The sequence below is a fragment of the Oncorhynchus clarkii genome, chromosome 3 (genome assembly GCF_045791955.1).
Source record: "Oncorhynchus clarkii lewisi isolate Uvic-CL-2024 chromosome 3, UVic_Ocla_1.0, whole genome shotgun sequence".
Classification (NCBI taxonomy): Eukaryota; Metazoa; Chordata; class Actinopteri; order Salmoniformes; family Salmonidae; genus Oncorhynchus; species Oncorhynchus clarkii.
The window spans coordinates 15,171,794-15,186,619 of record NC_092149.1 but is presented as its reverse complement, the minus strand read 5'-3'; the positions used below and the strand labels follow the sequence as shown (position 1 = coordinate 15,186,619).

The 14,826-nt window shown below is 43.0% G+C and overlaps 1 protein-coding gene across 1 annotated transcript in view; it reads right to left on the bottom strand.

Moving 5' to 3' along the window:
• The window catches only part of LOC139406108 (glutamate receptor ionotropic, NMDA 2D-like), an 86,818-nt gene extending 72,709 nt beyond the window's left edge, over positions 1 to 14,109 (bottom strand). The window contains exons 1-2 of the mRNA XM_071148584.1: positions 13,825 to 14,109; positions 8,723 to 8,929 (exon numbers count right to left, since the gene is read on the bottom strand). Of these exons, the coding sequence (XP_071004685.1) occupies positions 8,723 to 8,929; positions 13,825 to 14,109 (492 nt within the window). The remainder of the gene's footprint in view (positions 1 to 8,722; positions 8,930 to 13,824) is intronic.
• Between the last annotated feature and the right edge of the window lie 717 nt (positions 14,110 to 14,826).

Here is a 14,826-nt window from a genome sequence, read left to right as displayed (position 1 = left end):
TCTCTCTCTCTCTCTCTCTCTCTCTCTCTCTCTCTCTCTCTCTCTCTCTCTCTCTCTCTCTCTCAAGTGCTTTATTGGCATGGGAAACATATGTTTACATTGCCAAATCAAGTGAAATAGATAATAAACGAAAGTGTACACACACACACACACACACACACACACACAGATAGTTGTGACACATCCGAGGGACAGCTGTAGTAGCAGCCCAGTTTGGTGCCATTTACAGGTCAAACACAGCAGTGTCTCAGGATGTCTGACTCAGCTTCTTATAGCACACTGTCCCCAACACCAACCCCTATACCCCAACCCCTATACCCCAATCCCTATACCCTGACCCCTATACCCCAACCCCTTTACCCCAACACCAACGCAATTACCCTAACCCCTACGCCCCAACACCAACCCTATACCCCAACCCCTATACCCCAACACCAACCGAATTACCCCAACCCCTATACCCCAACCCCTATACCCCAACCCCTATACCCCAACACCAACCCTATACCCCAACTTTATACCCCAACACCAACCCTATACCCCAACCACAATACCCAAACACCAACACTATACCCCAAATCCAACCCAAAACCAACACCAACCCTATACCCCAACACCAACCCTATACCCCAACCCTATACCCCAACACCAACCCTATACCCCAGTCCAATACCCCAACACCAACCCTATACCCCAACACCAACACTATACCCCAAAACCAACCCAACCCCTATACCTAACACCAACGCTATATCCCAACACTATTCCTCAACCTAACCCAACCCCTATACCCCAACCCTATACCCCAACACCAACCCTATACCCCAAATCCAACCCAACACCAACACCAACCCTATACCCCAACACCAACCCAATACCCCAACACCAACCCTATACCCCAAATCCAACCCAACACCAACACCAACCCTATACCCCAACACCAACCCAATACCCAAACACCAACCCTATACCCCAACACCAACTCTATACCCCAAAACCAACCCTATACCCCAAAACCAACCCAAACCCTATACCTAACACCAACGCTATATCCCAACACTATACCTCAACCTAACTTAACCCAACCCCTATACCCCAACCCTATACTCCAACACCAACCCTACACCCCAACCCTATACCCAAACACCAACCCTATATCCCAACACCAACCCTATACCCCCACACCAACCTTATACCCCAACCACTATACCTCAACCTAACCCAACCCCTATACCCCAACCCTATACCCCAACACCAACCCTATACCCCAACACCAACCCCTATACCTCAAAACCAACCCTATACCTCAACACCAACACCAACCCTATACCCCAACCCAACCCTGTACTCCAACCCAACCCTATACCCCAAAACAAACCCAACACCATCACCAACCCTATACCCCAACACCAACCCAACCACTATACCCCAACACCAACTCCATACCCCAACCCCTATACCACAACCCAACCCCTATATCCCAACACTAACCCTATACCTCAACCCAACTCAACCCCTATACCCCAACACCAACCATATACCTCAACCCAACCCAACCCCTATACCCTACCACCAATCATATACCTCAACCCAACCCCTATACCCCAAGACCAACCATATACCTCAACCCAACCCAACCCCTATACCCTACCACCAATCATATACCTCAACCCAACCCCTATACCCCATGACCAACATTATACCTCAATCTAACCCCAAATCCTATACAAAACCCAACCCCTATACCCAGAACCAACCCAAACCCTATACCCCAACACAAACACCAACCCTATACCTCAACCTAACCCCAACCCAACCCCTATATCCCTACCCAACTCTTGTAAAAAGGGTTCCGAAAGGGTTCTTCGGCTGACCCCATAGAATAACCCTTTTTGGTTCCAGGTAGAACTATTTTTGGTTCTAGGTAGAACTCCTTTGGGTTCCCTCTGTGGAAAGAGTTCTACATTAAACTCATAAGTGTTCTACCTGAAACCAAAAGGGTTCTTCAAGGGGTTCTCCAATGGGGACAGCTGAAAACCCCTTATAGGTTCTAGATAGCACCTTTTTTCTGAGAGTGTATACCCCAACACCAACCCCTATACCCCAACCCATCCCCCACACCCATACATAATCCCTATCCCAGCCCAGACCCCCTGTCCTCCATCCAGCAGCTACCAATCATGATTCTGAGCATTCCGCATCCTCATATCCATCCCAGGACTATGGTCAATTCTCGGTCACTTCAAGAGATAAATTGAAATACAGTTCTGGAATATTGTTCAAGTACTTCATGAATTGACTGAATTGAAATTGATTATTTGACCTCCCCATCCATCCAGTTCTAACCAGTCCAAATGAGAGATGTAGGGGGGAGAGAGATGGGGGGAGAGAGAGATGGAGGGGAGAGAGAGATGGAGGGGAGATGGAGGGGAAAGAGAGAGAGAGAACACTGTATATATATAATATGACATTTGAAATTTCTGTATGTGTAATGTTTACTTTTAATTTGTATTGTTTATTTAACTTTTGTATATTATCTACCTCACTTGCTTTGGCAATGTTAACACATGTTACCCATGCCAATAAAGCCCCTTGAATTGAATTGAATTGAATTGAGAGAGAGGAGAGAGAGAAAAAGAAAAAGAGAAAGAGAAAGAGAGAGAGATGGGACACGGGTGTAAGATCTGTGAAGCCTGCCGAGTTAGACCAGCTGGCAGGCTCATCCACTTAATCCTACCAGAGATTTCTCTCTCTAACCCTGATTCTCTCTCTCTCTCTCTCTCTCTCTCTCTCTCTTTCTCTCTCTCTCTCTCTCTCTCTCTCTCTCTCTCTCTCTCTCTAAACCTGATTCTGATTCTCTCTCTCTCTCTCTAACCCTGATTCTCTCTCTCTCTCTCTCTCTATATCTATCTTCCTAACCCTAAACCTGTATCTCTCAGTATCACTTTTCCTAACCCTGTACCCTAACCCTGTATCTCTCTTTCTAAACCTAAATCTCTGTATCTCTTTCTAAACCTTTACACTGTATCTCTCTTTTAACCCTGTAAACCCTGTATATCTCTCTTCCTAAACCCGTATCTCTCTGTATCTCTCTTAAACCTGAATCTCTCTTTTTAACACTGTATCTCTCTTAAACCTAACCCTGTATCTCTCTTCCTAACCCTGAATCTCTCTTCCTAACCCTGAATCTCTCTTCCTAACCCTGAATCTCTTTCTAAACCTGTATCTCTCCTCCTAACCCTGAATCTCTCCTCCTAACCCTAAATCTCTTTCTAAACCTGTATCTCTCTTTCTAAACCTGTATCTCTCTTCCTAACCTGTATCTCTCTTCCTAACCCTGAATCTCTCTTCCTAACCCTGAATCTCTTTCTAACCCTGTATCTCTCTTCCTAACCCTGAATCTCTCTTCCTAACCCTGAATCTCTTTCTAACCCTGTATCTCTCTTCCTAACCCTGAATCTCTTTCTAACCCTGTATCTCTCTTTCTAAACCTGTATCTCTCTTTCTAAACCTGTATCTCTCTTCCTAAACCTGTATCTCTCTTTCTAACCCTGTATCTCTTTTAACCCTGTATCTCTTTCTAACCCTGTATCTCTCTTCCTAACCCTGTATCTCTCTTCCTAACCCCGTATCTCTCGTCCTAACCCTGCATCTCTCTTCCTAACCCTGTATCTCTCTTCCTAACCCTGCATCTCTCTTCCTAACCCTGTATCTCTCTTCCTAACCCTGTATCTCTCTTCCTAACCCTGTATCTCTCTACCTAACCCTGTATCTCTCTTTGTAAACCTGTATCTCTCATTCTAACCATGTATCTCTTTTTTAACCCTGTATCTCTGTTTCCAAACCTGTATCTCTCTTCCTAACCCTGTATCTCTCTTTCGAAACCTCTATCTCTCTTTTTAAACCTGTATATCTCTTCCTAACCCCGAATCTCTCTTCCTAACACTGAATCTCTTTCTAACCCTGTATCTCTCTTTCTAAACCTGTGTCTCTCTTTCTAAACCTGTATCTCTCTTCCTAACCCTGTATCTCTTTCTAACCCTGTATCTCTCTTCCTAACCCTGAATCTCTTTCTAACCCTGTATCTCTCTTCCTAACCCTGTATTTCTCTTCCTAACCCCGTATCTCTCATCCTAACCCTGCATCTCTCTTCCTAACCCTGTATCTCTCTTCCTAACCCTGTATCTCTCTTTCTAACCCTGAATCTCTATTTTTAACTCTTTATCTCTGTTTCCAAACCTGTATCTATATGCCTAACCCTGTATCTCTCTTTCTATCCCTGTACCTCTGTTTCTAAACCTGTATCTCTCTTCCTAACCCTGAATCTCTCTTCCTAACCCTGAATATCTCTTCCTAACCCTGAATCTCTTTCTAAACCTGTATCTCTCTTCCTAACCCTGAATCTCTCTTCCTAACCCTAAATCTCTTTCTAAACCTGTATGTCTCTTTCTAAACCTGTATCTCTCTTCCTAACCTGTATCTCTCTTCCTAACCCTGAATCTCTCTTCCTAACCCTGAATCTCTCTTCCTAACCCTGAATCTCTTTCTAAACCTGTATCTCTCTTCCTAACCCTGAATCTCTCTTCCAAACCCTAAATCTCTTTCTAAACCTGTATCTCTCTTTCTAAACCTGTAACTCTCTTTTTAACCCTGTATCTCTCTTTCTAAACCTGTATCTCTCTTCCTAACCCTGTATCTCTAATTCTAACCCTGAATCTCTCTTCCTAGCACTGAATCTCTTTCTAAACCTGTATCTCTCTTTCTAAACCTGTATCTCTCTTTTAAAGCCTGTATCTCCCTTTCTAAACCTGTATCTCTCTTTTTACCCCTGTATCTCTCTTTCTAAACCTGTATCTCTCTTCCTAACCCTGTAACTCTCTACCTAACCCTGTATCTCTCCTTGTAAACCTGTATCTCTCATTCTAGCCATGTATCTCTTTTTTAACCCATATTCTCTGTTTCCAAAACTGTATCTCTCTTCCTAACCCTGTATCTCTCTTTCTAAACCTGTATCTCTCTTCCTAACCCTGAATCTCTCTTCCTAACCCTGAATCTCTTTCTAACCCTGTATCTCTCTTTCTAAACCTGTTTCTCTCTTTCTAAACCCGTATCTCTCTTCCTAAACCTGTATCTCTTTCTAACCCTGTATCTCTAAAACTAACCATGTATCTCTCTTTCTATCCCTGAATCTCTTTCTAACCCTGTATCTCTCTTTCTAAACCTGTATCTCTCTTCCTAACCCTGTAACTCTCTACCTAACCCTGTATCTCTCCTTGTAAACCTGTATCTCTCATTCTAACCATGTATCTCTTTTTAACCCATATTCTCTGTTTCCAAACCTGTATCTCTCTTCCTAACCCTGTATCTCTCTTTCTAAACCTGTATCTCTCTTCCTAACCCTGCATCTCTCTTCCTAACCCTGTATCTCTCTTCCTAACCCTGTATCTCTCTTTCTAACCCTGAATCTCTATTTTTAACCCTTTATCTCTGTTTCCAAACCTGTATCTCTATTCATAACCCTGTATCTCTCTTTTTAACCATGAATCTCTCTTTCTAAACCTGTATCTCTCTTCCTAACCCTGTATCTCTCTTTCTAACCCTGAATCTCTCTTCCTAACACTGAATCTCTTTCTAAACCTGTATCTCTCTTTCTAAACCTGTATCTCTCTTTCTAAACCTGTATCTCTCTTCCTAAACCTGTATCTCTTTATAATCCTGAATCTCTTTCTAACCCTGTATCTCTCTTTCTAAACCTGTTTCTCTCTTTCTAAACCCGTATCTCTCTTCCTAAACCTGTATCTCTTTCTAACCCTGTGTCTCTAAAACTAACCCTGTATCTCTCTTTCTATCCCCGAATCTCTTTCTAACCATGTATCTCTCTTCCTAACCCTGTATCTCACTTTCTAAACCTGTATCTCTCTTCCTAACACTGTATCTCTCTTGCTAACCCTGTATTTCTCTTCCTAAACCTGTATCTCTCTTCCTAACCCTGTATTTCTCTTCCTAACCCTGTATCTATCTTCCTAACCCTGCATCTCTCTTCCTAACCCTGTATCTCTCTTTCTAACCTGGTATCGCTCTTTCCAACCCTGAATACCTTTCTAACCCTGTATCTCTCTTTCTAAACCTGTATCTCTCATTCTAACCATGTATCTCTTTTTTTAACCCTATATCTCTGTTTCCAAACCTGTATCTCTCTTCCTAACCCTGTATCTCTCTTTCTAAACCTCTTTCTCTCTTTCTAAACCTGTATTTCTCTTCCTAACCCCGAATCTCTCTTCCTAACACTGAATCTCTTTCTAAGCCTTTATCTCTCTTTCTAATCCTGTATTTCTCTTCCTAACCCTGTATCTCTCTTTCTATCCCTGAATCTCTCTCTATACCTGTATCTCACTTCCTAACCCTGTATCTCTCTTCCTAACCCTGAATCTGTTTCTAACCCTGTATCTCTCTTTCTAAACCTGTATTTTTTCTTTCTAACCCTGTATCTCTCTTCCTAACCCTGTATCTCTCTTTCTATCCCTGAATCTCTTTCTAACCCTGTATCTCTCTTCCTAAACCTGTACCTCTTTCTAACCCTGTATCTCTCTTCCTAACCCTGTATCTCTCTTCCTAACCCCATATCTCTCTTCCTAACCCTGAATCCCTCTTCCTAACCCTGAATATCTTTCTAAACCTGTATCTCTCTTTCTAAAGCTGTATTTCTCTTCCTAACCCCATATCTCTCTTCCTAACCCTGAATCCCTCTTCCTAACCCTGAATCTCTTTCTAAACCTGTATCTCTCTTTCTAAAGCTGTGTCTCTCTTCCTAAACCTGTATCTCTTTCTAACCCTGTATCTCTCTTCCTAACCCTGTATCTCTCTTCCTAACCCTGAATCTCTTTCTAACCCTGTATCTCTCTTTCTAAACCTGTATCTCTCTTTCTAACCCTGTATCTCTCTTTCTAAACCTCTATCTCTCTTTCTAAACCTGTATATCTCTTCCTAAAACTGTATATCTCTTCCTAACCCTGTATCTCTCTTCCAAACCCTGTATTTCTCTTCCTAACCCCGTATCTCTCTTCCTAACCCTGAATCTCTTTCTAAGCCTGTATCACTCTTCCTAAACCTGTATCTCTCGTTCTAAACCTGTATCTCTCTTTCTAACCCTGTATCTCTCTTCCTAACCCTGTATCTCTCTTTCTAACCCTGTATCTCTTTCTCTCTCTAACCCTTTATCTCTTTCTCTCTCTAACCCTGAATCTCTCTTTCAAACCTTGCATCTCTCTTTCTAACCCTGAATCTATCTCTATAACACTGAATCTCTTTCTCTCTCTAACCCTGAATCTCTCTCTCTAACCCTGAATCTCTCTCTATAACCCTGAGTCTCTCTCTTACCCTGTATCTCTCTTTCTAAACCTGTATCTCTCTTTCTAATCCTGTATCTCTCTTCCTAATCCTGTATCTCTCTTCCTAACCCTGTATTTCTCTTCCTAACCCTGTATCTCTCTTCCTATCCCTGCATCTCTCTTTCTAACCCTGTACCTCTCTTCCTAACCCTGTATCTCTTTTTCTAACCCTGAATCTCTATTTTTAACCCTTTATCTCTGTTTCCAAACCTGTATCTCTCTTTCTAACCCTGTATCTCTCTTTCTAAACCGGTATCTCTTTCTAACTCTGTATCTCTCTTCCTAACCCTGTATCTCTCTTTATAACCCTGTATCTCTCTTTCTAAACCTGTATCTCTCTTCCTAACCATTTATCTCTCTTCCTAACCCTGAATCTCTTTCTAAGCCTGTATCACTCTTCCTAAACCTGTATCTCTCGTTCTAAACCTGCATCTCTCTTCCTAACCCTGTATCTCTCTTTCTAACCCTGTATCTCTCTTTCTAACCCTGTATCTCTCTTTCTAACTCTGTATCTCTTTCTCTCTCTAACCCTGCATCTCTTTCTCTCTCTAACCCTGAATCTCTCTTTCAAACCTTGAATCTCTCTTCCTAACCCTGTATCTCTCTTCCTAACCCTGAATCTATTTTTAACCCTGTATCTCTCTTCTTAAACCTGTATCTCTCTTTCTAAACCTGTATCTCTCTTCCTAACCCTGTATCTCTCTTTCTAACCCTGTATCTCTCTTCCTAACCCCGTATCTCTCTTTCTAACCCTGTATCTCTTTCTCTCTCTAACCCTGCATCTCTTTCTCTCTCTAACCCTGAATCTCTCTTTCAAACTGTGAATATCTCTTTCTAACCCTGAATCTCTCTCTATAACACTGAATCTCTTTCTCTCTCTAACCCTGAATCTCTCTCTCTAACCCTGAATCTCTCTCTATAACCCGAGTCTCTCTCTTACCCTGGATCTCTCTCCCAAACCCTGAATCTCTCTCTCTAACCCTGAATCTCTCTCTATAACCCTGAATCTCTTTCTCTCTCTAACCCCAAATCTCTCTCTCAAACCCTATATATCTCTCTCTAACCCTGCATCTCTCTTTCTAACCCTGTGCCACCCCCTTCTTGCTGCCTACAATGCTCTGACTGGGCAGAAACAGTGAATGACTGACCGCAAGCCTCAAACTTTCACGCAGGCACGCACACACAAACACACATTCTCTTCTCACCTCCATACCTGTATTGTCCTCCCCACCCATGCTCACCATCCTACAGTGATGATTGGTCTCTCTCTCTCTCTTTCTCTCTCTCTCTCTCTCTCTCTCTCTCTCTCTCTCTCCCTCCCCCCACCTCCATACCTGTTGCATCCTCCCCAGCCCTGCTCCTCCTCCTACAGCCACTATGGGTAGTCCAGTCTGGGCAGAGACAAACTCTAACATGGGGGCCAGGGGTCCCCAGGCGGTGGGTGGTGGCCTCTCCTCCTCATAGACCAGGCCCTGTAGGGGCCTCGCTGCCAGCAGGTCACACAGTTGGGACAGCAGAGTCTTAGGACTACTGTCATTCACCTGAAGAGGAAGTCATGACAGGGATAGGTTAGCTGCATTACACACAGACTACAACATGATCTGAGGACTACTGTCATTCAGCTGAAGAGGAAGTCATGACAGGGATAGGTTAGCTGCATTTCACACAGACTACAACATGATCTGAGGACTACTGTCATTCACCTGAATAGGAAGTCATGACAGGGATAGGTTAGCTGCATTTCACACAGACTACAACATGATCTGAGGACTACTGTCATTCACCTGAAGAGGAAGTCATGACAGGGATAGGTTAGCTGCATTACACACAGACTACAACATGATCTTAGGACTACAGCCATTCACCTACAGAGGACACATGATCACATGGTAACAACAATACATATATAGAGAAAGACATTGTGAAACTGTTCGTGAGAAAGCAGATAAACAACAGTAAGGGACAGTACAGTGTACTGTCTTACCACTACTATCAGCGAGAGAGAGAGAAATCAAAGAGAGTGATAGAACAGAAAACAGAGACAGACAGGTGTACAGATGGACTACTGGCATTCATCTGGACACAGAGCCATGATGAGTAAGGTTACGTTACAATGTATGGTGAACACATTGGCGGTGTTGATTATACTCATATTAGCATACTACATACTTCAAGTCCATGCTATTCACTCACCGTCACATTCTATTTAGCATGTACCGTTTAGTAAAAAGTATGCAGTATGCCACAGCTGCAACTCAGTAGCGGCTCCTGATTGGCTGAGTAGATGGGGCGGGGCAGAGTATGGGTGTATTTTTTCCAAATTCAACAGACATGCATTACATTAACCAGCCTGATAATAGCTATTTTTCAATTCGATTAATTTCTCTAAACTCTGAATAAATGAGGAATGGAGTTATAGGCCTACTCAGGCTGGTTATAGGAAGACTATCACATTAGACCTACACCGTAGTAGACCATATAGCTCATCTCTCCTATTTAAGGACTGAAGACAAACTAATTTGGTTTAATTTCAACAAAGTGCTGTAACATATAGTAATGAAACCAAACAGCCTAGTAGTACACACAAACATTAAAACTGTTCAAATCAAAGGACTATTGCACATAAAACGTGGACAGTTGGGTGCATGCAAATTCAGAACTGCTGGACAGCACCAAAATAAACTAAAGTACTGATCATTGGGAACGAGATCAGAATGAATCCTGAGGCTTGATCCATTAATTAAATAGATAGCCACGCCTACAACACTAAAACAATCCATATGTTCAAATCAAAAGGCCTGATTAATATGACATCAATAACACAGCCACAACACAAATCAAAAGATGGTTTAGTATTTAGTTTAAAAGCGCTGACTAAGGCCAAGAGAACAAGAAACACTTTCAATGAGAAAACAGAAATTCACTTTTGGGGGGGGGGGTGGAAGACTCACGTTTTCAAAAATGAAGCCTACATTTAAACACCACCGCAGAAGCTTCATGCATCTTCACAATGAAGTAATGACGTAGCCTAGTGTGGTTGTTTGGCTACTTGAAGAGAACTAGGGCCTATTAATCGCAGCCCTCCTCTTCCAATGCATCGTTGGAAAAGTGTGCAGAGAATTCTCGGAGATGAAGTATTGAAATGAGTATAACATCCTGGCATTTAAATCATACTCGAGTTTCTAAATGTCGCATACTATTAAACGTTTTATTTTCGCATACTTAGAATGCGTCATACGTGATGATTTCTGTTGCACATCCCCATTTCTAATTGATCAGCTGTTGTTAAAGCTGAAATGAGTATGACATCCGGGCATTTAAAGTATACTCGATATTTGAAATGTCGCATACTATTAAACTGAATTTTTTTGCATACTCAAACGGCCTGCTATTTAGGATGCAAGTCTGGGTATTCAGATACCGCCAGTGTGTGAATACACAAAAACACACACACAAAGAGTAGAAGGATAAGACATAGGAATCAGTGAAATGTCCCTCTCTTACCTGGGGTGAAGTAATGACAAGGCTATCGGTTACATAGAGTTTAATGACAAGGCTATCGGTTACATAGAGTTTAATGACAAGGCTATCGGTTAGATAGAGTTTAATGACAAGGCTATCGGTTACATAGAGTTTAATGACAAGGCTATCAGTTAGATAGAGTTTAATGACAAGGCTATCGGTTAGATAGAGTTTAATGACAAGGCTATCGGTTACATAGAGTTTAATGACAAGGCTATCGGTTACATAGAGTTTAATGACAAGGCTATCAGTTGCATAGAGTTTAATAACAAGGCTATCGGTTACATAGAGTTTGATGACAAGGCTATCGGTTAGATAGAGTTTAATGACAAGGCTATCGGTTAGATAGAGTTTAATGACAAGGCGATTGGTTAGATAGAGTTTAATGACAAGGCTATCAGTTTGATAGAGTTTAATGACAAGGCTATAGGTTAGATTGAGTTTAATGACAAGGCTATCGGTTACATAGAGTTTAATGACAAGGCTATCGGTTACATAGAGTTTAATGACAAGGCTATCGGTTACATAGAGTTGTGGCCAAAAGTTTTGAGAATGACACAACTATTAATTTTCACAAAGTTTGCTGCTTCAGTTTCTTTAGATATTTTTGTCAGATGTTACTATGGAATACTGAAGTATATTTACAAGCATTTCATAAGTGTCAAAGGCATTTATTGACAATTACATGAAGTTGATGCAAAGAGTCAATATTTGCAGTGTTGACCCTTCTTTTTCAAGACCTCTGCAATCCGCCCTGGCATGCTGTCAATTAACTTCTGGGCCACATCCTGACTGATGGCAGCCCATTCTTGCATAATCAATGCTTGGAGTTTGTCAGAATTTGTCCACCTCTTGAGGATTGACCACAAGTTCTCAATGGGTTTAAGGTCTCGGGAGTTTCCTGGCCATGGACCCCAAAAAATATATTTGTTTGTTCCCCGAGACACTTAGTTATCACTTTTGCCTTATGGCAAGGTGCTCCATCATGCTGGAAAAGGCATTGTTTGTCACCAAACTGTTCCTGGATGGTTGGGAGAAGTTGCTCTCGGAGGATGTGTGGGTACCATTCTTTATTCATGGCTGTGTTCTTAGGCAAAATTGTGAGTGAGCCCACTCCCTTGGCTGAGAAGCAACCCCATCAGGATGCTTTACTGTTGGCATGACACAGTACTGATGGTAGCGCTCACCTTGTCTTCTCCGGACAAGCTTTTTTTCCGGATGTCCCAAACAATCAGAAAGGGGATTCATCAGAGAAAATGACTTTACCCCCAGTCCTCAGCAGTCCAAGCCCTGTACCTTTTGCAGAATATCAGTCTGTCCCTGATGTTTTTCCTGGAGAGAAGTGGCTTCTTTGCTGTCCTTCTTGACACCAGGCCATCCTCAAAAGTCTTCGCCTCACTGTGCATTCAGAACCACTCACATCTGCCTGCTGCCATTCCTGAGCAAGCTCTGTACTGGTGGTGCTCCGATCCCGCAGCTGAATCAACTTTAGGAGATGGTCCTGGCGCTAGCTGGACTTTCTTGGGCGCCCTGAAGCCTTCTTCATAACAATTGAACCGCTCTCTTTGAAGTTCTTGATGATCCGATAAATGGTTGATTTAGGTGCAATCTTACTGGCAGCAATATCCTTGCCTGTGAAGCCCTTTTTGTGCAAAGCAACGATGACGGCACGTGTTTCCTGGCAGGTAACCATGATTGACAGAGGAAGAACAATGATTCCAAGCACCACCCTCCTTTTGAAGCTTCCAGTCTGTTATTCGAACTCTATCAGCATGACAGAGTGATATCCAGCCATCAACACTCACACCTGTGTCAACGAGAGAATCACTGACATGATGTCAGCTGGTCCTTTTGTGGCAGGGCTGAAATGTAGTGGAAATATTTCTGGGGGATTCAGTTCATTTGCATTTGCATATGCAATTAATTGCAATTCATCTGATCACTCTTCATAACATTCTGGAGTATATGCAAATTGCCATCATACAAATTGAGGCAGTAGACTTTGTGAAAATTAATATTTGTGTCATTCTCAAAACTTTTGGCAATAACTGTAGAGTTTAATGACAAGACTATCGGTTAAATAGAGTTCAATGACAAGACTATCGGTTACATAGAGTTTAATGACAATGCTATCGGTTAGATAGAGTTTAATGACAAGGCTATCGGTTACATAGAGTTTAATGACAAGGCTATCGGTTAGATAGAGTTTAATGACAAGGCTATCGATTACATAGAGTTTAATGACAAGGCTATCGGTTAGATAGAGTTTAATGACAAGGCTATTGGTTACATAGAGTTTAATGACAAGGCTATCGATTACATAGAGTTTAATGACAAGGCTATCGGTTACATAGAGTTTAATGACAAGGCTATCGGTTAGATAGAGTTTAATGACAAGGCTATTGGTTACATAGAGTTCATGCAATGGTAGAAGAGCAGATGAATTAAGGAAACGCTTTCAGTTACTCTTATTTAGACACAACAGCATGAAGTCTCTTTACCTTAATACAGGTTAGCACTGTGGCTCCTATAGTTCTAGATCTATAGTACTGACATTATGACATAGAGTTGGCTATGTAACATGTGTCTCAGATAAGGATTGGGCCCTAGATGAATGGAATCCATTATTCCATTACTATGATGACTCTAAACCCTAAACAAGCCAGCTCTGACCCTTGAATCCATCACTGTCTTCCTTCCTATTCCACCCTCACTGTATTCCCTGGACCCCCACCACCACCACCACCACCACCACCACACCACCCCTACATTTTCCCCTTATAATAATCATAGTACATGGTACTTATATTTGGCCCAATCCATTAGTGTCAGGTTAAGGTTCAGGCTGTAATGAATGGATCCATTATCACCATTACTACTATTACCCCCCCAGAACAGCACAGTCTGGTCTCACCTGGAGCCAGATGACGTTAGCAGAGCCCCACTGGGTGATCACGCTCTCCCCCAGGGAGCTGTGTGCCCGACCAAACCCAGGGTAGAGCACCCTTCCCCCGGGCCCGGCCGCCGCCTCTACCTGCACGCTGGCCCCCGCGTGGATCACAGCGATGTTGAAGTTCATTATTGTCCCCGGGTCTCTCTCCCGCTCCCGGGGGCGGAGCAAGAGGTGTGGGGAGGGCGTGACTGGTCCTGCCCACTCCGCCAGGGCCAATAGGAGAGAGAGGGTGGGTATGGCGACCATTGCAATAGATCAATCAACCGTGGAGGGGGGAGGGGGCGGAGGGGGGTGGGGGGAGGGCGAAGCTGTAAAGCGCTCTAAGAGAGGGTGCCTATGAGAGAGAAAGAGACAGAAAGAACAAGAGAGAGAGAGACAGAGAGAGAACGAGAGAGAGAAAGAGAGAGAGAACACGAGAGAAGATATTGAGGAGTTTAGAAGACTTTGATGTTCTTGCAACATTCTCCCAGAATTGTAAGTTTGTTCACATAAGGAATGGCCTACACAGAGGGTGCAAAGCAAAGAGAGAGAGAGGGATGGAGAGACACGGGGGAGGGCGAACGAGAGGGAGAGGAGGAGAGAGAGAGTGTAATGGATTCTGAATCCAATCATGGGGTAATATAAGTTAGCTTTGGCTGGAGCAATACTGGAACAGCAATACGGTATAGAGAAGGGGAACAAACAATGGAGAGAGAGAGATGAGGAAAATATGGGGTGTGGGGGCAGAGGGAGAGGGAAGATGAAATAGGTGCTATTTAGGCTATAGGCTGAGAAGAAACAATATGAGCGAGAAGGGAAATATAAAGGAGAGAGAGAGAGAAAGAAAGAGAGAGAGAGAGAGAGAGGGAGGGAGGGAGGGAGGGAGGGAGGGAGGGAGGGAGGGAGGGAGGGAGGGAGGGAGGGAGGGAGAGTGTAAATAGCAGACAGAGACAAAGATAGGGGTGGAGGTGGTTATTGTACTGC